The sequence below is a fragment of the Oncorhynchus clarkii genome, chromosome 30, assembly GCF_045791955.1.
Source record: "Oncorhynchus clarkii lewisi isolate Uvic-CL-2024 chromosome 30, UVic_Ocla_1.0, whole genome shotgun sequence".
Classification (NCBI taxonomy): domain Eukaryota; kingdom Metazoa; phylum Chordata; class Actinopteri; order Salmoniformes; family Salmonidae; genus Oncorhynchus; species Oncorhynchus clarkii.
This window is the reverse complement of record NC_092176.1, coordinates 16,384,173-16,410,857: the sequence shown is the minus strand read 5'-3', so window position 1 is coordinate 16,410,857 and position 26,685 is coordinate 16,384,173. Positions and strand designations below refer to the sequence as shown.

Here is a 26,685-nt window from a genome sequence, read left to right as displayed (position 1 = left end):
CAAAGCAGTCAGGTCAATTTGAATTATTTATTGTAAAAAAAACTGCACAAGCATTTTACAAAAAAAAACAGGTCAATATTAATCACGTTGTTGAAACAGTTATAGTAGACAAATCTTTAATATTCAATGACTGTTCACTAAAATAGTAAGTATGCTTTTTTAATGTACAATTCAAACCTTGTGGTTGACATCTAATTAGGTACTATATACATTCTCGACTGATCCAAATTCAAAAACTACTGTAGACAGGAAAAGTTTAACATTACCTCAAGAGCATATAATGAGAAGTCCAAAAATAGATTCAAGGGGAAAAAACGACTTTAGACGGTTTAGCAACAAAACTGACGCATGCAGAACTTTGGGGCAACAAAGACAGGGTTGGCTAAGATTGTTGACATGTAATCTATATGAGCACTTGTCTCAAATAGTTAGTTGTTGGTTAGCTAGCTAGCGAATTATAGCCATAACACCTCAAAACAAGACATGGTATCAAGAACAAGATAAAACGAGCCACCTACAATTCCCCATATGGCAGCTACTTGTCATTGTTGCTATCTATCCAGAATGACAACGCCGACTTCTGCCCCATTGAAGCGTGCGCATCGTTTTCGTGACGTTCTCAGCTAACCCGTGTATGCTTCACCTAAAACAAAACCAACAATCCAATCTGATCCCAGTCTGGGGAGGCTCCTCACCATCTATAGATCCCAGATTAGTCTGAGTCACTGTCTCCATCGCTTTCTGCCTCCTTCACGTCCACACTGAACTTATACTCCTGATCACAGCCCATGTAGGCATCACTCATGAAGTACAGTGTGTAGTTGTGAATGCCCAGCACTGGTGCAACAAAGTCCAGCTTCACCTGCAGTGGGAGGAAGGGGCACAGAGTGAGGCCAAGCACTGCTGACAGAGGGCATTCACCTTTAAGATTATTTGTCTACTTTGTTTTTACACCCACAAGCCATATGCAACAATTTTGTCAAACATATGCAGTTGCCTGCAGGTATTCATTGGCTCCACAAGATCAGATTGATGTGTGGTATTTAACTGACCTTGGCCTTCTGCTGCAGTGTCAGCCTCTTGATGGAGATCAGGCTGTTGGATTTGGGGTCTCCAATTACCACCCACCAGCCCTCCTCACGTTTCTGGAACAATAACACAACAATCAAATGTTAAAAATGGCCATTGTTAAGTTTGTGCTTTTTGAACGAATCAGTATGGGAGTTCTGACAAGTTGGTAGTGATGATAGGTACCTGGGGGAAGAGTGGAGCAATAACAGGCCCAGTCACCTCCTCTTCTCTCTCCAACTGGACCAGAACCAAAACTGGACCTCCACTGAACACAAAGATATGATAAGACACCTACTCAGTTTCTCTCTCATTCGCAATGTTCTATAGATTCACTGGGCAGTAGTAGTAACTAGTAAAAACATTATCAAACTCCCTAAGCAAATTGACAGTTTCCTGTGGTACCGATCTCTTTATATTCGGTCAAGCTATTCCCCTACACCGCTAACAGCCCCCATTTAAATCACCTCTTGATATTCTCCTTCTCTGCCACCTCGTAGGACAGTTCAATGTTGGGGTAGCGGTTACAGAAGCGAGCCACGTCAGCTATCTGTGTGTCTGAGAGCTGCAGCAGCCCACTACGATCCTCATCCTCCATCTCCATGATGTCAAAGATACTCTCCACACCCTGAGAAATATATTGAGAGATCAGCTTCAGGATCCACACCCGTGCAAGATGTTCATTGCTTGTCTGGTAAATTAAAGTGTTACAAATGGATAGTGTAACAGGCAGTAGTGGATGTGTTACCTTGTCTGTGCAGCGTTTGATGTGCTCCAGGGTGAAGTAAGGCAGCTGTTTGAGGTAGGAGTCCTTGGACCACATGGCCTGGGTGACCATCTGGGCCAGCTCCATAGCAGCCAGCGCAGGGCTCAGCCAGCCGTTACTGGACAGCACATCTACACAGGCCTGGATCAGACGCACAGCCTGGACAAGACAGAACCATATACAGATTACACTAGGTCATACCACAGTCTTAAGGTGTAAGCATGCTTCAGTTTGGCTGGCGCCTAGCCGATACCAGCTAGCCGAATTGAACGAGTGTGCTTGCGTACTCCCTTAAAAGACCTTTGATTGAAAAACGAGAAAAAAAGCAGCAATAGTACTGTTTGTCCATTTTGAGATCTCGTAGCCCAGGGTTACCCAACTGGTGGCCTATTTGGCCTCCCAAGTTTTGAAAAATGTTTATACAAATATATTTTTTTGAGACATATGTATAAAAACTGTAAAAACATCAGGAAATCAGCTTCAAATGATTTTACATTTGTGAAATCTGCTCCCACAGGAAAGGAAGACCCAGAGTTACCTCTGCTGCAGAGGATAAGTTCATTAGAGTTACCAGCCTCAGAAATTGCAGCCCAAATAAACGCTTCAAAGTTCAAGTAACAGGCATCTCAATATCAACTGTTCAGAGGAGACTGTGTGAATCAGGCCTTCATGGTCGGATTGCTGCAAAGAAAACACTACTAAAGGACACCAATAATAATAAGAAACTTGCTTGGGCCATTAGACCAGTGGAAATCTGTCCTTTGGTCTGATGAGTCCAAATTTGAGATTTTCAGTTCCAACAACCATGTCTTTGTGAGATGCAGAGTAGGTGAACAGATGATCTCCGCAAGTGTGGTTCCCACCGTGAAGCATGAAGGTGGTGTGAGGGTGCTTTGCTGGTGACACTGTCAGTGATTTATTTAGACTTCAAGGCACAATTAACCAGCATGGCTACTGTACCACAGCATTCTGCAGCAATACCCTATCCCATCTGGTTTGCGCTTAGTGGGACTATCATTTGCTTTTCAACAGGACAATGACCCAACACACCTCCAGGCTGTGTAAGGGCTATTTCACCAAGAAGGAAAGTGATGGAGTACTGAATCGTATGACCTGGCCTCCACAATCACCCGACCTCAACCCAATTGAGATGGTTTGGGATGAGTTGGACCGCAGAGAAGGAAAAGCAACCAACAAGTGCTCAGCATATGTGGGAACTCCTTCAAGACGGTTGGAAAAACATTCCAGGTGATTTTGGTTGAGCGAATGCTAAGAGGGTACAAAGCTGTCATCAAGGCAAAGGGTGGCTACTTTGAAGAATCTCAAATATAAAATATATTTTGATTTGTTTAACACTTTTTTGGTTACTACATGATTCCATGTGTTATTTCATAGTTTTGATGTCTTCACTATTATTCTACAATGTAGAAAAAAGTTTTAAAAAGAAAAACCCTTGAATGAGTAGGTGTTCCAAACCTTTGATTGGTACTGTATGTTTGGGCTTCTTGCAGTCAACTTGCAGTCTACAAATGATTTGTAATTAAGTTCTGGCCCGCAACCATCTGCTCAAGAAAAAAAATTGGCAAGTGGCTGAATCTAGTTAATGATCCCTGCCATAGCCAAAATACACTTCCTCAAAAGTCAAAGAACTCAAGAAATCTGTAATTAATTTGCAGGCAAGATCTTAGTCACACAATTTAGCTTCTGACTAGGATGTTTGGTGCAGTATTTCGAAAAAACGTGCATATGGATGAGTCGTCCGAGAGAAATTACAAATAACTTAATTGAAGAATCCCTACTGTTGACCAAATCGACGAACGAGGGCTTCCGGCCTCGGCTTCCGACTTCAGCTTGCCTCTAGAAAAAAAAGTTGTGCCCGAACAGCCGGAAAAACCCTTGCCCATGTCCAAAACGTCTCAAAATGTCATCATAATATATGTGGATGCCTTTACTGCTCTAAAGAGTCCATTTACCACAGCTAAGATTCCACCAAAGTATCTATCAATGCCATTCCTCCTCACCTTGCTGAGGATCTCCTCTGTGTCTGACTGCAGCTCAGCGCTCAACTGCATCCTGGACAAGTGAGCCTGCAGCAGCAGATTGGTCTTCACGTGTGGGTCGTTGAACTTGGGGTTGTTCAGTTTGTGTGGCACCTTCTGGGCCAGCTGAAAACACCACATATACAATTTGATTAATGACAAGTGTTTCCAGATTAGTATTCGTGAGCTATTCCCATTTTTTCCACTTCTACATGGGTATTTGAGTGGGTTATGAGTCTGCTCAAAATGCATATTATGATTATTGATGTGCATTAGTATGTTTACCTGTCTGAGCAGGTTGTCCTCATGGTGTCTGATGGGAATGTTCTTGTACTCCGCAGCATTGGAGATGATCTCAATCAATCCACGAATCTTGGTCTTGGCGTTCAGGGACATACTGAACAACTCTGATACAAACACAAATAAAATATGTCAGTAACTCCAGAACTGTTGTACATAGCAACACGTTATATACTCAATGATGGATGTATTCTATTTCAACAGTTGTTTAGTCTTTGTGATGGTTCACAGTATAGGTGATGTGACTGATACAGCCATATTTCGTGAGTGGGTTGTTGGTTGTGGTAGTTCTCACCGATGGTGGTGTAGTTGATATAGTAGTAGGCAGCGATCATGCCCAAGTTAAGAGGTGCCACGTCCATCTCATCCTCGATGCTGATGCACTTGGACTGCTCTAGATCATGCAGGGTGTTCTCCACCAGCTCTGACAGGTGGTCTGACAGGTGACGGTGAGACATGCCTGCAGGGGAGATGGAGAGCAGCAGTTTAACAGAAGACTACACATATACTGGTAACTTCCAAAATAAAACAAACACTTGCGTAAATGAGGGATACAAAGTATCGTGAATGCAGGTGGTTCCTGAGTTACTTAAGCCATTAACATCCCATCATGCTTGTGTACAAATGCTGGGCAGGATGACAATGCCCCGATCCACAGGGCACAAGTGGTCAAAATGGTTTGATGAGCATGAAAACGATGTACAGTCGTGGCCAACATTTTTGAGAATGACACAAATATTAATTTCCAAAGTTTTCTGCTTCAGTGTCTTTAGATATTTTTGTCAGATGTTACTATGGAATACTGAAGTATAATTACAAGCATTTCATAAGTGTCTAAGGCTTTTATTGACAATTACTTGAAGTTGATGCAAAGAGTCAATATTTGCTGTGTTGACCCTTCTTTTTCAAGACCTCTGCAATCCGCTCTGGCATGCTGTCAATTAACTTCTGGGCAGCCAATTCTTGCACAATCAATGCTTGGAGTTTGCCATGGACCCCAAATATCAATGTTTTTTCCCCGAGCCACTTAGTTATCACTTTTGCTTTATAGCAAGGTGCTCCATCATGCTGGAAAAGGTATTGTTCGTCACCAAGCTATTCCTAGTTGGATGCTCTCGGAGGATGTGTTGGCACCATTCTTTATTCATGGCTGTGTTCTTAGGCAAAATTGTGAGTGAGCCCACTCCCTTGGCTGAGAAGCAACCCCACACGTGAATGGTCTCAGGATGCTTTACTGTTGGCGTGACACAGGACTGATGGTAGCGCTCACCTTGTCTTCTCCGGACAATCTTTTTTCCTGAAGGCCCAAAAAATTGGAAAGGGGATTCTTCAAAGAAAATGACTTTACCCCAGTCCCCAGCAGTCCAATCCCTGTACCTTTTGCAGAATATCAGTCTGTCCCTGATGTTTTTCCTGGAGAGATGTGGCTTCTTTGCTGCCCTTCTTGACACCAGGCCATCCTCCAAAAGTCTTTGCATCACTGTGCGTGCAGATGCACTCACACCTGCCTGCTGCCATTCCTGAGCAAGCTCTGTACTGGTGGTGCCCCGATCCCCCAGCTGAATTAACTTTAGGAGACAGTCCTGGCACTTGCTGGACTTTCTTGGGCGCCCTGAAGCCTTCTTCACAACAATTGAACCGCTCTCCTTGAAGTTCTTGATGATCCGATAAATTGTTGATTTAGGTGCAATCTTACTGGCAGCAATATCCTTGCCTGTGAAGTCCTTTTTGTGCAAAGCAATGATGACGGCACGTGTAACCATGGTTGACAGAGGAAGAACAATGATTCCAAGCACCACCCTCCTTTTGAAGCTTCCAGTCTGTTAATCGAACTCAATCAGCACGACAGAGTGATCTCCAGCCTTGTCCTCATCAACACTCACACCTGTGTTAACGAGAGAATTACTGACATGATGTCAGCTGGTCCTTTTGTAGCAAGTGCTGAAATGCAGTGGAAATGTTTTTTGGTGATTCAGTTCATTTGCATGGCAAAGCGGGACTTTGCAATTATTTGTAATTCATCTGATCACTCTTCATAACATTCTGGAGTATATGCAAATTGCCATCATACAAACTGAGGCAGCAGACTTTGTGAAAATTAATATGTGTCATTCTCAATGACTGTGTCATTCTCAATGACTGTATACTAAATGGCCGTTTCAGTCACCAGATCTCAACCCAACTGAACACTTATGGGAGATTCTGGAGCAGCGGCTGAGCTAGCTTTTACCACCACCATCAACAAAACACCAAATTATGGAATTTCTCATAGAAGAATGGTGTTGCATCCCTTCAATAGTTTCAGACACTTTCAGACACTATGTCAAGGTGCATTGAAGCTGTTCCGGCTTGTGGTGACCCAACGCCCTATTAAGACACTTTATTTAGGCGTTTCCTTTAAAAAATAAATCAACTTCAACTAAAAGGCATATAGTCCTAAAACCTGTATCGCCCATCTGTAAGAATGTCAACAGTAGAGAGCAGTCGCAGTGCTGTGAGTGTCTGTCTCACCCTGCAGGTTGTAGTAGTTGGGGTTCTGGGTCATGCGGCGGTACAGGAAGGTCCAGGTCAGGTAGTCCACTGCGTCCTGTTTGTTCTCCACCGTCTTGGTGACGATCTCAGCGTTGAAGTGGTCGTGCATACAGTGGTCCAGGTGAGATTCCACCGGCAGGGGCTCATACAGGAACTTCTTGAAGAAATCCTACATTTGAGAAAAAGAGAGTAGGTTATAAACGACAGAATGATGGAGTACGAGAGATGGAGAGGGACTGAGTGAAAATGGGGAGGGCGAGTAAATGAGTATATTGCCAACGTACCTTTTTGGAACCCTGACACATGATGACACAGCGTCCCTCATCGTCCTGCAGGGGCCGGTTGGCCTTGCCCACCATCTGGAGCACATCGTAAATAGGGTAGTCCACGTAGCTGGGGACAGAGAGGACATGGTCACTAACACACACTCAACCTGAGGCAGTAGGAGGTTCTGACGGGTATAGATTAGGAAATGTAGTCATCACCAAAACCAGTGTCGTAGCTACTTACGCATGGATTTTGCCGTTGTAATACTGGGTGTCCATGATAACAACCAAGTGAGCAGAGATGTTGGTGCCCCAGCAGAGGGAGCGTGAAGCCACCACAACCTGGACTGCACCTGCAGACCGAGGACCAGACACAGCATGTCATTTAACAACCATGGCCCATAATCCCTCTAACTAGGCATCAGCAGGTCTAATGGAATGGCCAGTTGTACCTGAGTTGAAGAGCTGCTCCACGATCCTGCGCTCTGTGGTGGACAGGCCCTCGTGCAGGTAGCCCACCCCATTGGCCAACGTCTCCTTCAGGGTGCCGTCTGTCACCTTCTCCAGGAAGGGAGCCAGGTCCTTCTCAGTGCAGTGCAGGAACCTACAGGGAGACATGTTACTGCTCTGAGACCTCAGGTTACACCTATCATTACTGGATACCTATTCAAAGTTTTAACCCCTTGCACCCCTCAGAGATTAAAGGGTGAGGTTATGGGTCTGACCTCTGAGGGACCACGTCAGCAGCACAGAAGGTGAGGATGTCAATGGCGGTGAGGCGGGTCTGTCGGCGGGATGGGACGAACACCACGGCCGGTTTGGAGGGGGAGTGCTTCATGATGGCGTGGTACACTGGCTTGGCCATGGACAGCAGGCGAGTCTGGGTGTGACTCACATTGAAGCCCTGAGGAGAGACAGACATTACAATGAGGTTCAATTGAGCAGATGATATTACCCAGCCAAACCCTTACTGGTGGCAGGTTGATGATGATAACATGTTAAGACATTACAGTCATGGTCCAGACCTGGATGTGCAGCTCCAGAGGGACAGGCCTGACGTTGGGGTGGAAGTTAAAGGTTGCGGTGGTACTGCATCCCAGCCAGTGGGCCACGTCTTTGGCGTTGGACAGGGAAGAGCTGAGGGCCACGATGCGGATGGGACGCTCAATCTGAGACGAGATGTACCTCATCCTGGAGCAGATCACCTCCAACACAGGCTACAAGCAAGACAATGAGTTGAATATCAATGTATTTTACTTCACATGACAAACAAGTATTGTATAGTTTATATCTAATCAAAGCACTAGGCAGGTGGATGTATAGGTTTTATCAGATAGGATTCATGGACTTACTCCATTCTCTCCTCCAATGAGGTGAGTCTCGTCCACGATGAAGAGGCTGACGTTCTGAACGTTCTTCCTCTGCTTCCAGCGGCGTGACAGGATGTCCCATTTGTCCGGGGTGCTGACGATGATGTCACCCTTTCCCAGCAGCTTCAGGTCAGTGCTGGTCTCTCCCGTCAGCAACACCACCTTCTTATTCAGAGCATCCTGGAACTTCTGGTGCCAGTCAACAAACACCTGGACACACACAGGAAGATATTAAACGGAGGTGTAAGGAATGGGTAAACAATTAGAAGTCAGATGAAAACAACATTATGTTAAAAAGGGGGGCAATGTGCAGTTACTACATCTAAATGAATGATATGTACCCATTGATTCTTGAGGAATATCATTTCTAAATGCCTCACGAGCGTAGTTTTACTGTCCTGCCCCATCAGAACCCAAAATATAAACTTGCTTTAATCCAACGTTGGTAAACAATTGTAAATGTAAAAACAGTCCGTATTGATAACTGTACCTGTTCAGCCAGGGCCTCCATGGGTGTGATGTACACACAGCGGCCCTCTGCGTTGTGCAGCAGCATCCTCAGGATGGCAAACTCAGCACAGATGGTTTTCCCACTGCCGGTCGGGGCTCCCACAAACACGTTGTCGTCACTGTTGTACACAGCGTTGAACACTGGAGGAAGACGAACAATACCACACAGCTTACTCCCAGTGTAAGCACCAAAAGGTATAGAGGCATGTGCCTGATCGAAGTCATTGAATGGGCCACATTGGTCTTAAGAGGTCAGATGGGTGCAGTGAGAAACTGTTAGCCAACATGGTGCCATCTTACCCTGTGTCTGGATGGGGTTGAAGAAGGGGAACTTGTTCTGGTAGAGGGTCTCGAAGGCGGCATTACGCAGAGCTGTCACAGGCAGGGGCTGCAGGTCCAGCAGCTCAGTGGGAGGGGGGTACTTCTCTGGCAGGATCAGGTGGCGGAAAGACACCGGCAGCTGCGTCTCACAGGCTGAGAGAAGGAGAGAGAGAGATACATTTTCAATGGACATCCTCTAAAGTCTATATTTTCTCATACAGTTTAATTAACTACATTTGACATATTTAGCAGAAGTCCTTATCCAGAGCAGCTTATAGCAGCAATTAGGTTTAAGTGCCTTGCTCAAGGGCACACAGACAACATTTATTTACCTAGTCAGCTTGGGGATTTGAACCAGCGACCTTTTGGTTACTGGCCCAATGCTCTTAACCACAAAAAAAAACATATATATATATAATATCTAGCCAGAGGAATGTCACTCACATAGCCAACGGTCCGAGGACACACGGATGAAGTACTGCGGGGGCAGGGGCTCAAACACGGGCACAAAGAAGGTGACCAGGTGCTCGTCCTGGGCGTACTTGGCCTTGAGCAGGAAGTACTCGTGGTGTAGGATGACCTCACTGTCCACATCCTCCACCAGTATCCAGAAGGCCTCCGATGAGCCATGCACCTGTATGGGCCACAGAGAGCAGTGTTAACGGTTGGTGTGTGTGTTACAGTAAGTGAATCCTGTTAAACTACTATAGCTTGACGGTACTAAAACAGATCCACATTTAGAAACCACTGACCTTGTCATCCCACTGGAAGTCTGGTGTGATGGTGAGTTCCACCTTCAGTGTGGAACGGGTGATGGGCTGCAGGTGGACGGCCAGGTCCAGTTTGGGGAACTGGTGCACGTACTTGTGGATGGTCTTCCCCATCTTGGGCATGCGGATCAACTCACCTGAGGGACAGAAGGACTTTAACAACCGGGGATGAATCAATGAGAATGTAGTGTTAGTTTGTGCAGGTCTGAGGTGGGGCATTTGGAGCAGACTGCAGAGCAGGCTCACCAATCTCATTGTGGTTGAGGTCATAGAGGCGCTCGAAGGGGAAGTTCTTCTTCTCAATCTTCTTGATGACTTCCTCTGGGAGCTTCCTGAACTGACGCAGAGGAGACATGGACTGCCACCTGTGTAGGAGGGACACATCCACACAGGGAAGAACGTCACATTTCATTCTAGCTTCATCATGTAATTCACTAGGACTGTAGACTAAGGTCTTAAATAGTGAAAACTAGGAATAAACAGCAATGGTTAACTCACATCCTCTTGTCAATCATCTTGCAGAGGTTCATGGTCTTGTCTGTGAGCTGGGCCCATCCCCTGCTCAGGACGATCTCAAAGATTGCTCGCATCAGTCTTCCAGCACTCTGAGGAAGAACACAGTTAAAGCTAGAATCAGAAGGTGAGACAAAGCGTTCACCCAGCCGCCTTGAGAAATGCCACCTTTCTCAAATTCATAGACAGAGCTATGGATGCAAGGACATCCATGATTTCAAAACAATAGTTAACCATGTTGAGGATATACAGTGTTTGTTTACAATCATTGGAGTAAAACATGCTTATATTTTGTGTACTGATGGGGAACAACAGTTGAACTAAGCCCATGAGGCATTTCTAAGTTAAATTCTTCAAGAATTAATGGGTATATACAGTTGAAGTCGGAAGTTTACATACACTTAGGTTGGAGTCATTAAAATGGGTTTTACCTTTTTCTCCCCAATTTCGTGGTATTGTTGTAGTAGCTACTATCTTGTCTCATCGCTACAACTCCCGTACGGGCTCGGGAGAGACGAAGGTTGAAAGTCATGCGTCCTCCGATACACAACCCAACCAAGCCGCACTGCTTCTTAACACAGCGCGCATCCAACCCGGAAGCCAGCCGCACCAATGCGCCGGAGGAAACATTGTGCACCTGGCCACCTTGGTTAGCACACACTGCGCCCAGCCCGCCACAGGAGTCGCTGGTGCGCGATGAGACAAGGACACCCCTACCGACCAAGCCCTCCCTAACCCGGGCGACGCTAGGCCAATTGTACGTCGCCCCACGGACCTCCCGGTCGCGGCCGGTTACGACAGAGCCTGGGCGCGAACCCAGGGACTCTGATGGCACAGCTGGCGCTGCAGTACAGCGCCCTTAACCACTGCGCCACCCGGGAGGCCCTAAAATTCGTTTTTCAACCACTCCACAAATTTCTTGTTAACAAACTATAGTTTTGGCAAGTCGGTTAGGCCATCTACTTTATGCACAACAAGTAATTTTTCCAACAATTGTTTACAGACAGATTATTTCACTTATAATTCACTGTATCACAATTCCAGTGGGTCAGAAGTTTACATACACTAAGTTGACTGTGCCTTAAGACAGCTTGGAAAATTGCAGAATATGATGTCATGGCTTTAGAAGCTTCTGATTGTCTAATTGACATCATTTGAGTCAATTGGAGGTGTACCCGTGAATGTATTTCAAGGCCTACCTTCAAGCTCAGTGCCTCTTTGCTTGACATCATGGGAAAATCAAAATTAACAAGACCTCAGAAAATAAATTGTAGACCTCCACAAGTCTGGTTCATCCTTGGGAGCAATTTCCAAATGCCTGAAGGTACCACGTCCATCTGTACAAACAATAGTACGCAAGTATAGACACCATGGGACCACGCAGCCGTCATACTGCTCAGGAAGGAGACGCATTCTGTCTTCTTGAGATGAACGTACTTTGGCGTGAAAAGTGCAAATCAATCCCAGAACAGCAGCAAAGGACATTGTGAAGATGCTGGAGGAAACAGGTACAAAAGTATCTATATCCACAGTAAAACGAGTCCTATATCGACATAACCTGAAAGGCAGCTCAGCAAGGAAGGAGCCACTGCTCCAAAACCGCCATAAGAAAGCCAGACTACGGTTTGCAACTACACATGGGGACACAGATTGTACTTTTTGGAGAAATGTCATCTGGTCTGATGAAACAAAAATTGAACTGTTTAGCCATAATGACCATCGTTATGTTTGGAGGAAAAGGGGGAGGCTTGCAAGCTGAAGAACACCATCTCAACTGTGAACTGGTGCACTTCACAAAATAAATGGCATCATGAGGGAGGAAAATGATGTGGATATATTGAAGCAACATCTCAAGACATCAGTCAGGAAGTTAAAGCTTGGTAGCAAATGGGTCTTCCAAATGGACAATGACCCCAAGCATACTTCCAAAGTTGTGGCAAAATGGCTTAAGGACAACTAAGTCAAGGTATTGGAGTGGCCATCACAAAGCCCTGACCTCAATACCATTGAACATTTGTGGGCAGAACTGAAAAAGCGTGTGCGAGCAAGGAGGCCTACAAACCTGACTCAGTTACACCAGCTCTGTCAGGAGGAATGGGCCAAAATTCACCAAACTTATTGTGGGAAGCTTGTGGAAGGCTTCCCGAAACATTTGACCCAGGTTAAACAATTTAAAGGCAATGCTACCAAATACTAATTGAGTGTAGGTAAACTTCTGACCCACTGAGAATGTGATGAAAGAAATAAAAGCTGAAATAAATCATTCTCTCTTCTATTATTCTGACATTTCACATTCTTAGAATAAAGTGGTGATCCTAACTGACCTAAAACACGGGATTATAACTAGGATTAAATGTCAGGAATTGTGAAAAGCTGAGTTTGAATGTATTTGTAAAATAATTATACAAAAAATTGATGTAGCAACTAAGGATTCCAGCATTAGTCAGAGACTGGTAACATACTTAAAACAACTCTCAAAATCAACACACCTGTGTCACATAGACCATGTCAGCCATCAGAGCAAAGCCCTCCAGTTTGAGCTGAGAGATGTAAGCCTGGAGCAGCACGTTGATCTGTAATAAGAACACACACCTCAGAACTGGTTCATACCAACAGGGCTGTAGTAATACATACTGCAGTGGTGTACCATATCATTGATCAGTGTTAGACCTGGGCTCAAATATATGTGTATTTGTTAATGAAATACTTATTTTCTGTGTATTTTAGTATTTTCAAATAATGTGGCCCGAATCAACTACTTCTATTGGATTTCCTATAAATAGCCTACTATTTGAAATTATCTTAAAATACTTATTTCAAATACCTGGGTTAAATGCACAGGAGTGTATTTGAGTATTTCCAAATACATTCCAATATTCAAGTGCTTGTCTTTTCAACAACAAAAAAATGTAATGTCTTTGAAAGTAATTGGAATACCTTAAATAGTATTTCAACCCAAGTCTGATCAGTGACAACATTGACACATGTAGTATACCTTAGCACTGGGTTCCTCAATGCTCTCCTTCACTGGAATGGGAACTCTCTCCAGAAGCTTCTGCAGCTCCAGCTTCTCTTCCTGAAATAAATCCCCACATGTGAGTATTTATGTATCTGTAGCATTTTACTAGTAACTAGTTTTGTGTAGATCCAACCAAAAGCCCCCCCCCACAAAAAAATGTGTAGGCTTTAGTAATTGATATAGTATCCCAGAGTGGTGCATACCTCTCTGACAGTGATGTTCCTGAACTCTGAGGAGAGGGAGAACACGCGGAACAGCTCAATCTCACTAAGGGTGGGCTTCAGCAGCTGGTTGTAGGTCTGGATGGAGTTGTGGGTTATGTAGAAGTGACTGGCGATGCGACCCAGGTCAGTAACCTTCAGGGAGGGATGCAAAAAAGTTGCCCAAAATATAATCTATTATGCACATCAATTTGTCTCATTCATATCAATAGCATAATCCTTGCTTTCACCATCTTAAAATCTTGAAGAGAGTTCGCAATTGGTCATTGATCCGACTGAACAAAAATAAAGTGTAATAACATGTGTGTACCTGGAAGGCGCCGGTCCTCTTGTCGTACTTAACCAGGCTGTTCTTGTCCAGCACGTTGGCTGCAGTGTGGATCAGGTCCATCCTGCGGCGCTCTAGCAAGGGGTCAGAGCTGCGGTCGTCATGGGAGACCCCGTACAGGGTGGGGTTACGGAGCATACGCACGTACAGATAGGTGTAGCCCAGCCAGTTCACTGCATCCTGATGAGGAGACAACGAGAGAGGAGTGAGCACTAATGATTCTAGCCGACCAGTTTCTGTACAGGTAAAGTGCAGTCTCAAGAGCACACCACAGCATGTCTGTATGGTTATTTGTGGTGAGTTGTTACCGCCACACCGGAGGTCACGAGTCATGAAGGCAGTCAAATTCCCCGTGACCGTTCAGTCATGGTAATTAGGCTTCTCCAAGCTCTGATGCTGCTGTTGGTCATTAGTAGCCTACCAAACTTGCTAACTGCCTGGTACTCAGCACTCTATTGTCCCTCTAACATCAATGAAAATGTATTTGAAAATCTAATCAAACACTTCATGAGAGCCCATGAGCTCATGTTGCTCAACATTTCTATAGGCTATGAAATTGCGCGAGTTAACAGAGTGACGGCCTCTATTAAAAAGAGGAGGACCCCAGCTTTCTATAGGCTAGGCCTACTATATTTATTTCTCAACTTCCCAAATATTAAGCACGTTGTTTATCTTTACAACAAGAGTATAGCCTACCTGGCTGGCATGAAAATAAACCATAGGAAAAGCATCTTCCATTCGCTACATAAATGCAGAGATGACGTGTATTTTTTCCCGCTGCCCCTGTTTCGATACAGGTGCATGATAATTGTCCATTCTAAATCAAAACAAATTTCACACATATACTAAATAATATATGTAAATACAAGATTAAATCAATAATAGTCTGATGGGTGACAATATCACGTGAAATATATATTTTCACTTGTGAATGGTGCCCTGCATTTAGAAACAATGCCTTTTTTCTGGCAACTTTTTCAAATTATAGTTGCACACCTCATGTAGCCTAGCCCATAGGCCTATTTGTTTTAATAAGGTTAGTTACATAACTAAAGTGGCCAAATAACTTCTTAAAATGAAGGACATTAATCTGCTTTACAAGGGGTGTAGAGCCTAACTGGCATACTTAAGAAGCAGGTGAGTTTCAAGTTTGGGGAAGATCATTTGCCATAAAAATGCACCTTTATAATAAAAGCAGTACATGCATAATTGCATTGGCGGTCACTTTTGATAAATGCTATTTTCCGCTAATAGAATATCTGCGCTTATAGCCTACTGCCATGTGCGCATTGCTGCGCTTATAATGTGAAAAAGCCTAATAATTTATCAACATTTTAAGCTAAATGTTCTGATCTGTTGCAACAGCCACATTGCGTAAAAGTTGTTTTAATGCTAGTGGTTGTATTCATTTGGGATCTATCGCATCCCACAACTGTCCCAGACTGTTTGGAATATTTATTTCTCGTACAGAATAGGTTGACTGTTGTACTATGGAGGATAGTAGATTGACATAAGGTTGGTGCTTTTGCTGTTTGTTAGACCTCTTGTTGGCATAGAAAAGTGAACGTGGACAGTTCTTCCAATATCTTTAATATGCACCTCGGACGGAATTGGATAAGGACGCGACAGATGCAGCACTCAGGGAGAAGGGCACAACGCAGCACTCAGGGAGAAGGGCACAACGCAGCACTCAGGGAGAAGGGCACAACGCAGCACTCAGGGAGAAGGGCACAACGCAGCACCCAGGGAGAAGGGCACAACGCAGCACCTCAGGGAGAAGGGCACAACGCAGCACTCAGGGAGAAGGGCACAACGCAGCACTCAGGGAGAAGGGCACAACGCAGCACTCAGGGAGAAGGGCACAACGCAGCACTCAGGGAGAAGGGCACAACGCAGCACTCAGGGAGAAGGGCACAACGCAGCACTCAGGGAGAAGGGCACAACGCAGCACTCAGGGAGAAGGGCACAACGCAGCACTCAGGGAGAAGGGCACAACGCAGCACTCAGGGAGAAGGGCACAACGCAGCACTCAGGGAGAAGGGCACAACGCAGCACTCAGGGAGAAGGGCACAACGCAGCACTCAGGGAGAAGGGCACAACGCAGCACTCAGGGAGAAGGGCACAACGCAGCACTCAGGGAGAAGGGCACAACGCAGCACTCAGGGAGAAGGGCACAACGCAGCACTCAGGGAGAAGGGCACAACGCAGCACTCAGGGAGAAGGGCACAACGCAGCACTCAGGGAGAAGGGCACAACGCAGCACTCAGGGAGAAGGGCACAACGCAGCACTCAGGGAGAAGGGCACAACGCAGCACTCAGGGAGAAGGGCACAACGCAGCACTCAGGGAGAAGGGCACAACGCAGCACTCAGGGAGAAGGGCACAACGCAGCACTCAGGGAGAAGGGCACAACGGTCACTGGCCGCAAAAGGCATGTATTTTTTAGGTGGCATTATGGCCACACAAATGGGATGCCGCTGTGAAATTAAAGGCATTATCAAGTGCTTGTCAAATTGTGAATGAGAGACCATTGGAGTGTGTACAGTCTGCGCAAAAAAACCAAGCAGAGCTCATGCCTTTCAAGCAACTTTTTTCAAATCATAATTTAGAGTCGCATCATGCAGCCTTACAATGTATTAAAAATCAAAACATACAGCCCAACGTTTCTAGAACAACTAAAGTTACATGAATAACTCTAAGCATATAGGAGTACCTATTTCTTTGTTATTAACCGCTCGACACAGAATAACCGCATGTGCACACTCCCTCAAATTATCATTTTTTATTTTATTCAGTTTTGTTCAATTGTATTCTTCATAATATAAAATAATGCCACGGAATTCTAAGCAAATCTTGTCTGCTAAATGAACTAGTGTAGTCCACATCCATTTGGCATAGCATGATCAGGACCTAACATAAAGGACAACTCTATGCTATTCTGTTCTTCTGAAATGGATGACATTTTCTTCATATCATGCTTCTTTAGACTTGTCTAAAATAAATAATTGATTTATTGTGAAGGTGTAGGCTATATTACATACTTGTGTGGAAGCCAGGAGATGCTAAATGTGTTTGTTAATTTGCGGGCAATTACTGTGAGACCGACAGTTATTTGCTTGACAATTACCGGCTGACGAAACTTCGTGACCGACACAGCCCTGGTTGTGGGGGGGTGAACCCCAGTTATATGCTCACCTTAGCATTCTGCACATTGCCCAGTACTATCTCAGCGTTGAGCATATCTGGCAGCTTGGACACCATCTGGCTCTCGATGGGCAGCTGCTGGTTGAGCAGAGACAGGTAGTACTGCAGCTCTCCGTGGGATGTGATCAGGATGCCCTCTCCCTTGGTGTCGTACTGAGGACGCCCAGCTCGACCAAGCATCTGAACACAGAACACAGAGAGGTGTCATTCAAACTCACAAACACAGCCAGAGTTTGAGGATTATTTAGCTAACAAATTGCACTGTACTACAATGAAGTCTAGCCCTGTGTATGCATCTCAGTCATCTAATCCAGCCAATGCAGACAAACCTGTAGAATGTCCAGGGCTCCCAGCTCTGTCCATCGGCCTTTCTCTGGGCTGTACACCTGGGTGCCTTTGATGATGACAGTATGAGCAGGCAGATTCACACCCCAGGCCAATGTGGCTGTGGACACCAGCACCTGAAACAGACGGACAAAGCCTTTTCAGTGGGACAGGTCTAGTGACATTGTAACAATAACTCTGACTGTATAGGAGCACGGGAAAGAGGTTAGTAGAGATTTAGAAGAGACTAACCTGGATGTGGCGATCAGCAAAGAGATCTTCTACCAAGGTACGGTCCACTCTGGTCATACCAGCATGATGGATGGCAAAACCGTAAGGCAGCAAGTCCTTAAGCTCAAGGTTCTGGTGGATGAAAAAATGTATGTACTGTTTAGAGAATTTTTATTTTATAATCAGATTGTAAGATTTGGTTTTCAATGAAGTGCATAGATTGACAGCTAAAATCAGTCTCCAGGTCAGATGAGCTCACCTTACACTGCTCTGCCTCAGTCCTGAGGACCTCGGTGGAGGCTGAGCCCTCCCTCAGGAACAGCCCCAGAGTATCCTTCTCCAGACACATGTCCCTGATGGCCCGGGCCGTCTTCCCAGTCTCCTTCCTGGAGTGGACAAACACCAGCACCTAACAAACACAAGTTAGCACAGGGATACTAGATTGTGGAACTCTGTTGCTCTTCCTCTGATAAACAGACATTGGGATTTTCTAGAGCAATGTGGAGTCAGATGATGATTACAGAACACGACTCAATTAGCCCAGCGTTGTCCGGGTTAGGGGAGGGTTTGGCCTAAGGGGGTTTCACTTGGCTCATCGCGCTCTAGTGACTCCTTGTGGTGGGCCGTGCGCCTGCAGGCTGACCTTGGTTGTCAGTTGAACAATGTTTCCTCCAACACGGCTGGCTTCTGTGTTAAGCAGGCGGGTGTTAAGAACAGGGATGCAAACTGGTGAGGGCCCAAAAAGGTGACACTTTTTTTGCACTGAAACATGTAAAAAAAATCCCTCCTGGGGAAATGCAGGTTAACGAATTAAACAAAGAATATGATCTAAATCATCAGTCTTTGTGTGTAAAATAAAAAGTAGTTGATGTGAAACTAACTCACAGCTAAACAAATGTAAAGAAAGCAATCCAATGTTATTTGTTGCCTAGACTTCACTGCAAATGACACTCAAGCCTTGAGAAAAAACAATACATTAATATTGCAGTTAGCCATGACAACCTTTATAATAGAACGCTTGTGATCACACACTTCTAAATATTATACTTGGGAAAAAAAACATCTTAAGTAGAAATAGAATGAAACAAAGGCTACATGTGTGCAAAAATAAAGTTCACAGAGTAAAAAAATGTAAAAATCCCCCCTCACTCACACACGTGTTAGTCAAGTTCAACACAACAAAAGCAATATATTTGGCCTACACTGCACTTTACCTGTGGACATCTGTTCTACAATAAGCCAGCACAGCATGATACCCTTTGTTGGCATAATTGATCTATTTCAGGCAGAGAGTACACCTGGCATAACCCTTTGTATCCACTGTATTGAAAAAGTGAGAAAGTGTGTGGTGTTCCTTTCACCTAGTGGCATCCAGTTTAAGCCAGGCCCAGCTATACTTGTTTAACAAGCAACACCTCATTTTTCATCTAATTCTCTCATTCTGAAAATGAACCACATACTGTAAAGGGAAAACATTAGTTCACAGATTGTAGTTAGTTTGTTAGCTAGTCAACATGTCACACAGATTGTAGTTCGTTCGTTAGCTAGTTAACATGTCACACAGATTGCCAGGGTCCAGTAAGCAACACATTATAACTTGAGGAACGGCAAGGAGTCGTATAACGTTACCAGTTAATATTATAGCGAATTGGTTAGGTTACTAACGTTAGCTCAGACAAACTTTATTAGTCTGCTAATTTTCACACCATGAACTCAATTATTTGATCAGTAAAGTTGGCTAATGTTGCTCAACATTTCTCTGGCTAGCAAACGGATAATTTGATCCAGCTAGAAAAATACTTAACAATGCTAACAATACTTGTTCTACCACTTTCTCCCTCACCTCAAACGTTCCAAATGCCAGTTGTTTTTCGGTTACAGCTCATGAAGTACGCTTCATCCCCTTCTCACCCTCGTCTCCGTGGTCAGGCTTCTCACCTACCTTAGTTATCGTTCAGGGGACGCGCTGCTGTAAGTTAACTGGTAAACTGCCTTTCAACTCTCCTGCTGTCTTTCCAGAACGTGCGCTGATGCTGTAACTAGCCAATCTCTTCAGTCGCGTGCTGCATTCTGTTATGTGAACGACTGGCTGAGCCTTGGATGCAGCCAGTATTGCTCCAAACACGCATCACTAGTTCACATGCAGCCAGTGGTCATCCAAAGCCCCCCCACCCCAAACATGTCTCATCAGATCTACACGAATCACATAGGTCACCTATTTTGGATTCAAAACGGCAAATTTTGCAGAAAGGTGACTAGTTTGTATCCCTGTAAGAAGTGTGGTTTGGCGGGTCATATTGTTTTGGAGGACACATGACTCGACCTTTGCCTCCCGAGCCCGTTGGAGAGTTGCAGCAATAAGACAAGATAGAAATTGGGGAGAAAAGGGGGTAAAACATTTTTTTTTAATGTAATAAAACAGAAGAACACTAGACTGAGCTGGCCTCACCTGGTTCTTCCCAGCATGCTCCATGATCTTCTCATAGACGATCTCATTCATGATCTGGAAGCGCTTGATGGCCTTCTTCTCAGTGATGCCCACATACGTCTGCTCCAGAGGCACTGGGCGGAAACTACCGGACAGAAAAGACTGTTAGTCTTATGCTGACAATGCAACCACTCACACAATAAAACCTATTAAACTGAAGTGGGATTATGAGTGTAGAAGAGATTGTCCCTCCTTCCTGAGCCCTGGCTGACCTGTTGTCGAAGTAGAAGAGTCCCTTAGCGGGGTCCACACGCAGGCAGGTGGCCACGTCCTCGTAGTTTGGCAGGGTGGCACTGAGACCCAGCAGACGCACGTCCTCCTGGGTCAGCTCCACGTTGCGGATGGTCCTGGCCACCAGAGACTCTAGGACTGGCCCGCGGTCGTCATGCAGCAGATGGATCTCATCCTGACCATAAGACACACTCCGTTATATACAGTACTTACACCCAATGAGTTTAGAACTAGTTTAAAAAATAATGTAAAAGAATGTAAATGCTTGGGAAATGTAATAATGGGATGTTTGACTAAACACTCAAACGATTATGCATGAGGTCCACAAGAGGACCGTTTGAGTGTCTGTACTTACAATGATGATGAGGCGCACTAGCTGGGTATAGGTGCGCTCGCCTCCTTTGCGCGTGATGATGTCCCATTTCTCTGGGGTGCAGACGATGACCTGGGTGGCATTGATCTCCTCTTTACACAGCTGGTGGTCTCCAGTCAGCTCAGACACTGTGATGCCGTAACTGGCCAGACGCTGGGATGGAGGGAGACAAGCAAAACTGATCAAACAGGACATTATGCCTTATGATTAATTATACAAACACAGATTCCTTGGCAATTCAAGCCCTTGACAGCATTGAACACCGAGTTCTGACCCCATAGAAAGGACAACAAGTCTCACCTTACTAAAGCTTCCCACCATCTCCTGTACGAGTGAGCGCATAGGAGCAACGTAGATGATCTTGAAGTCGTCCAAGTTGATGGTTCCGTCCAGGTTGATGTGCTTGCCGATCTCCCTCAGCATTGCCATAAGGGCCACGTTGGTCTTTCCTGCCCCCTGGAGGCACCCAGGGGAAAAGACAGAGGGAAACCATACATAGTGATAAGTTAGAAAACATAACAGAGTTCGACAGTGGCACTTTCGAAACATATGCAACATGACAGCGTGCTGAGCAGTGTATTGTGGGAAGAAGTATTATAATTGACCGTGGTTTATTTACTAACCGTAGGAGCGCACACAAGCAGGTTCTCATCGGTCTCCATAGCAGTCTTGAACAGCTTGCTCTGGATGCGGTTCAGTGTTTTGAATCCTTCAAAACCTGCCTGGGCATACTTGGGAAGCTTCTCAATGACCACCAGCACCTAATAACACAGATAATAAATTAATTAAGAGGCTTGGCAGAAAGTTCTTGAAAACAAGACCATTCACTTGCTAGAAGCCTCAGTACTGACTACAGCAAAAAAATAAAACATGCACAGGCGCACACAAACACACACCTCATCGTCAGCGAAGGGCTTGGGCTTGAGGGCAGGAACGTGCACCTCCTCGTAGCCTTTGCGCTGCTTGCGGAAGGAGCCGTCTGGTAGCTGGCACCTCTTGTTGGCCATGAAGTGGCTTCCCTGGGTGAAGGCCAGGTCCTCCAGGTCCAGCAGTTGTTTAGGGGCCATGGACTGAGAGGGGGGTAAATGATTCAAGTTAGTATTTAGCAACAATGTATTCATATTAAATACGTGTGGAATGGCAACATGTGTGTCATGTTTGCAATGTATGTGCAAATCGTCTGTGTGCTACACAGTGGGTAGACGGGCTATATTAGTGTGTGCATTATTCATGGTTCTCCTCCTCACCTCTCCGTGGTCGATGTCCATAGACTCCAAGTCATTGTCCACGCGAGACTTCCTCACTCTCTCCCTGCGAGATCGCTCCTCCTAAAGACATGGAACACCAGACATTGTTTAAGACCAAGGGAACCAACATGAAATGTTAAGGTGATCATTTGTTTATTTATTTCAGTCTGTTCCGATATGTTTATATTACACAGTATAGAAACAATGATTTATCCAGTGATTAATGCAACAATGAAGATGGCGTCTTACCCTAATAATATCCTCCTTCTCAGTCTCCTGCAGCTGGTAAAGAACTTTGGACAAGTCTGGATCTGCCTCCATCTTTCCTATAATCTTCTCCTTCTCTGCTTCGCTCTGAGCACTTGCCAACATGGTACAGTACTGGACTGTGAAGGTAAATTGATTATGAGTGACCTTTCAAATTTGGCAACGCAGGCTGTGATGTTCTCCATTGTGGAAATGACAGGTACTCACTCATCCGCCGATGCTGCCGAAGGATTTTGATGAAGTCGAAAGTGTTGAATCCCAACAGTAAGACCAGCTGGTTCTCACATTCTCTGTCATCACTGGCCGTCTGTGGAATACAGAGACAGGGAGTCAGTCAGAGACCAAGGCAACCACACAGACACACTGAAACAAATAAAACACACACCTTGAGGATCTCCAGAACCTCATCTGCTTTCTTCTGAGAGATTATGGCATCGTCATAGAAACGGCTGAGCTGACGCTGGAGCCAGAAGGCATCAATGTCACGAGGGTGCAGCTCCTTCTTCTTGGCTGTCATCACATCACCTGTCACACCAAGCTACAGAGGAACATGGAGATGCATGTTTCATTAGTGCAATGGTTAAAAAAGACATTGTGGTTTAGTATGAACACAGATGTGTGTGCTGTCATGTAAACGAGGGTTCTTACGTTGGCCGTCAGGGTGCAGCCCAAGTCTGCTTCCTCTCCTTCACTCTCTTCATCTGAGCCATCATCTCGCACCTCCCCAAACTGGTCCTCATCACCCTCCTCCTCATCAGATTCAAACTGGACGTTCACCCCGTATGTTTCGTCAATGTTGTCATCTGTGTGTTGAAACATTGATTAATTTGAGTGCATAATACTAGCCTAAAATAAAGGCATGTTCCAGTTGAGTGAACATAATGTAAACTTTCCTTCATCATTGTGTTAATTTCCTTACCCATGTTCTGGAGCTCCTTGTCACCCCCGTAGTCACTGATCTTCTTGCCCAGGTTGACCAACACGTGGTAGCGTGTGTCATCTGCAGGCCCTAGTAGCTGCTCCACTTCACGCCGTCTCTCCTTGTCCCTCATCTTGTCATTCTTCAGCACAGCCAGCACCTCGTCAGCTGCTCCACACAGGATGTCTCTTGGCTGTGGAGACACAGACACACATCACAGGCATATTTAAGTCATCATTGATTTGAATAGAACGTTGTTAACCTCACTAGGGTAGGGGGCACTATTTTCACCTCCGGATGAAAAGCGTGCCCAAAGTAAACTGCCTGTTACTCAGACCCAGAAGCTAGGATATGCATATAATAGTAGATTTGGATAGAAAACACTCTAAAGTTTCCAAAACTGTTCAAATAATGTCTGTGAGTATAACAGAACTGATATGGCAGGCGAAAACCCGAGTAAAATCCATCCAGGAAGTGGGATATTTTTGATGTGGGTGCTTTTCTCTTGCCTGCCTATACAGTATGTCAATGGTTAGGACCTAGATTATAGCTTCCACTAGATGTCAACAGTCTTTTGAAATTGTTTCAGGCTTGTAATTCTGAAAAATGAGGGAGTAAGACCACTTTGAGTCAGTGGATAGTGAGAAGTCCCCAGAGCTGTTTGCTGCGCACGACCGAGAGCGCACCTTTCTTGTTTTTCTGTTATATTGACGAAGCTATTGTCCGGTTGAAATATTATTGATTATTATGACTAAAAACAACCTGAGGATTGATTATAAACAAGTTCTACGAACTTTACTGATAGTATTTGGATTTTTCGTCTGCCTGTTGTGACTGCCTTTGAGCCATTTGATTACTGAACAAAACGCGCCAACAAAACTGAGGTTTTTGGATATAAAGAGGGACTTTATCGAACAAAACAAACATTTATTGTGTAACTGGGAGTCTTGTGAGTGCAACCATACGAAGATAATCAAAGGTAAGAGATTCATTTTATTGCTATTTCTGACATGTGACTAATCTACTTGGCTGGTAACTGTATGTAATGTTTTGTGAGCTGTGCGCTGTCCTCAGATAATCGCATGGTATGCTTTTGCCATAAAGCCTTTTTGAAATCTGACACCGCGGTTGGATTAACAAGAAGTTAATCTTTAAGCCGATGTATAACACTTGTATGTTTTATGAATTTTTATTATGAGTATTTCTGTTTTTGAATTTGGCACTCTGCAAATTCACCGGATGTTGGCCAGGTGGGACGATAGCGTCCCACACCCCCTAGAGAGGTTAATTCCACCAGTATATATTGTCTGCATAGTGTTCTTCAATCTTTTCAACTCAGTGACTCTTGAGACAGACATAATTGCACAAGTGCCTTATTGTTTGTTTCTCTGACCTGATCTCCCAGGGCTGCTTGGATGAAGCTGAGAAGGACCTCGTAGGTCTCCCTAGTCTCCTTGGTCTTAGGCTTGTACACAATGCCCACCATCTCATCAATGCCTTCTGACAGGAGGGTGAAGCCCTTCATCTTATTCATGTCGTGCCCATCCTCATCTCTCTTCCTCCTCCTGCACAGTTTAAAAGACAAAGGTGGAAGGAAGAGTCATATGTGGGTTAGTTAGTCAAGAAGTGATTCAGACATGCACCAGAAAATAGACATGAAGAGGCACTTGTAGTTACTTTGCCCGTTTCTCTCCTTGCATTGAAGGTTTGGTCCTCTGGGACTTGTCACCCATCTTGGTTCCCACCAACTTTCCCACCAGGGACAGCACCTCTCCCGTGGGCTCATCGCGCCTTGTGCGGTCAATGAGCGAACGGTCCGCTTGTAAGACCAAGTTAGAGTTCTATTATTGGACAAGAGACAAAATATAAAAGGAGGAACTGTAATGCAATGTAAACTTCCCTACACCAAGTTATTATTATGTTGGCTGGTTATACAGTTACTGAGGCACAAAAACAACTTATTTTGAGGAATTCGTGTTTCCCAACATTGGACAATCAACTGTCTAGTTAGCAGACTAACTTGTCTCGCTAGCTAGCTGGTAACTGGTCGTACAAGCGCGGCTGGTTAGTAACCCGTAACTTTAGTCAGTTTTGGTTGTTAAAGTTAAAAGCCTGTATCCAGCTACGCTGCGAACTAGCTACATAGGCGCAACAAAACAATAGCCTGAGTGAACATATTTCCAAGTAGTTAACGATAGCTTACTTAGTTCAATTTCATACTCACCGCTTTGTATTCATACTGCAAGCTACGCGCAGTAACATCTGCCATTGTTGAATGAACGTAATCGCACTTTTGTTGTTCAACACTGGAAAAACGATGGCTAGATTGCGGAGCAGCCCGCTAAGGTTGGCTAGCTCCACAGCCAATGTTGGTGTGCTTTAGATCAATAAATACAGATAAGCAGAAATCCTCTGTATCTATAGATATATCTATATTTACACTTAGCGATACGTGATGTACTATAAATAATTTACGTTTTGTAAATAAAAGCGTTGGCCTTACGTCCCGGAAAACACGATGTAACAACAAGAGTCATTACTTCCGCTTCCGTCCGTGTTATAGGTCAAATTCGACGTTACATTTTTCCTACAATGCCCTCTATCGACTATTTGAAGCGTCACCGCTCCGGCCAACTTTACTATTGCAATGATTTGGTTTTCTAGAATCTCAACTCTGTTAATAAGTGGGTTTAGCCTCCCCATATATTAGTGCTGCATCTGCTAAGAAATTATTTATTTTATTGCCCATGCGGTATTGCACTCACCCCACGAACTCACTCAACACAGTGTCTGTCCCTGGTCCAAACCCCAGACTGTTCATCCTCAACCAGCACTGACAGTATTATTAGCCAGACTGGGCTTTGGTGGCAATTATATAATTGCAAGAGATCATATAGGTTTGTGAATACTGCCCAGCAAAGGCATAGCTAATAATTGGGCTGCTGAGCCATTCTTTTAAAAAATGGTCATGAAATTGCCTGCAGTTGCTCAATTCGCTTTGTGATTGTACATACTGCAATATAAAAATATAGTTGTAGTATAGTCTAATCTCTATTGCACAGCCTATTTCATAGTCAACAAAATTATGTATTGCATTTTAAATCTATATGTAGGCTAGTGTGTGCCTCATCTCCTGGATCTTATCCATCACTAAATACTTACACTGTGTGACAGATCACCTCAGTCCCACCCAGGGTCAAATTATCTGGACACACACACACTAGCCTACATATAGATTTAAATACTGTCCAGTGGCATCCACTACTTCATTATGATCCTCTAGATGTTTATCACCCAAGTGCCGCACATAGCATAAATGTTTGTAATCTAGAGTGAATGGCAACCTTGATTAAGTGAATGAAAGACTAGAATAATCTAC

General features: G+C 44.6%; 1 protein-coding gene across 1 annotated transcript; it reads right to left on the bottom strand.

Moving 5' to 3' along the window:
* Nucleotides 1–13: 13 nt before the first annotated feature.
* Nucleotides 14–25,859, bottom strand: LOC139390010 (U5 small nuclear ribonucleoprotein 200 kDa helicase-like). Its single transcript, XM_071137111.1, has 44 exons — nucleotides 25,531–25,859; nucleotides 24,984–25,147; nucleotides 24,700–24,871; nucleotides 23,307–23,499; nucleotides 23,036–23,190; nucleotides 22,773–22,925; nucleotides 22,595–22,694; nucleotides 22,370–22,506; nucleotides 22,121–22,201; nucleotides 21,770–21,943; nucleotides 21,497–21,634; nucleotides 21,174–21,329; nucleotides 20,856–21,026; nucleotides 20,482–20,675; nucleotides 20,231–20,354; nucleotides 18,041–18,190; nucleotides 17,803–17,913; nucleotides 17,556–17,687; nucleotides 17,218–17,406; nucleotides 14,006–14,203; nucleotides 13,678–13,830; nucleotides 13,451–13,531; nucleotides 12,945–13,028; nucleotides 10,441–10,547; nucleotides 10,189–10,307; nucleotides 9,925–10,079; nucleotides 9,617–9,806; nucleotides 9,152–9,325; nucleotides 8,832–8,992; nucleotides 8,324–8,551; nucleotides 7,997–8,188; nucleotides 7,697–7,875; nucleotides 7,424–7,575; nucleotides 7,216–7,324; nucleotides 6,990–7,098; nucleotides 6,685–6,874; nucleotides 4,469–4,633; nucleotides 4,159–4,280; nucleotides 3,856–3,999; nucleotides 1,817–1,993; nucleotides 1,536–1,696; nucleotides 1,255–1,336; nucleotides 1,053–1,145; nucleotides 14–862 (listed from the first exon to the last, which is right to left on the bottom strand). The coding sequence occupies exons 1-44, from the start codon at nucleotides 25,573–25,575 to the stop codon at nucleotides 713–715; spliced, it is 6,414 nt and encodes a 2,137-aa protein (XP_070993212.1). The 5' UTR covers nucleotides 25,576–25,859; the 3' UTR covers nucleotides 14–712.
* Nucleotides 25,860–26,685: the final 826 nt, after the last annotated feature.

Bases quoted from the DNA above. Each gene is read 5' to 3' on its own strand.
- LOC139390010 (XM_071137111.1), bottom strand. From the start codon at position 25,575: ATGGCAGATGTTACTGCGCGTAGCTTGCAGTATGAATACAAAGCG. The intron at 25,148-25,530 runs GTGAGTATGAAA...GTCCAATAATAG, and splicing joins TGCAGTATGAATACAAAGCG to AACTCTAACTTGGTCTTACA. The intron at 21,330-21,496 runs GTTAGTAAATAA...GGGTGCCTCCAG, and splicing joins TGCTTGTGTGCGCTCCTACG to GGGGCAGGAAAGACCAACGT.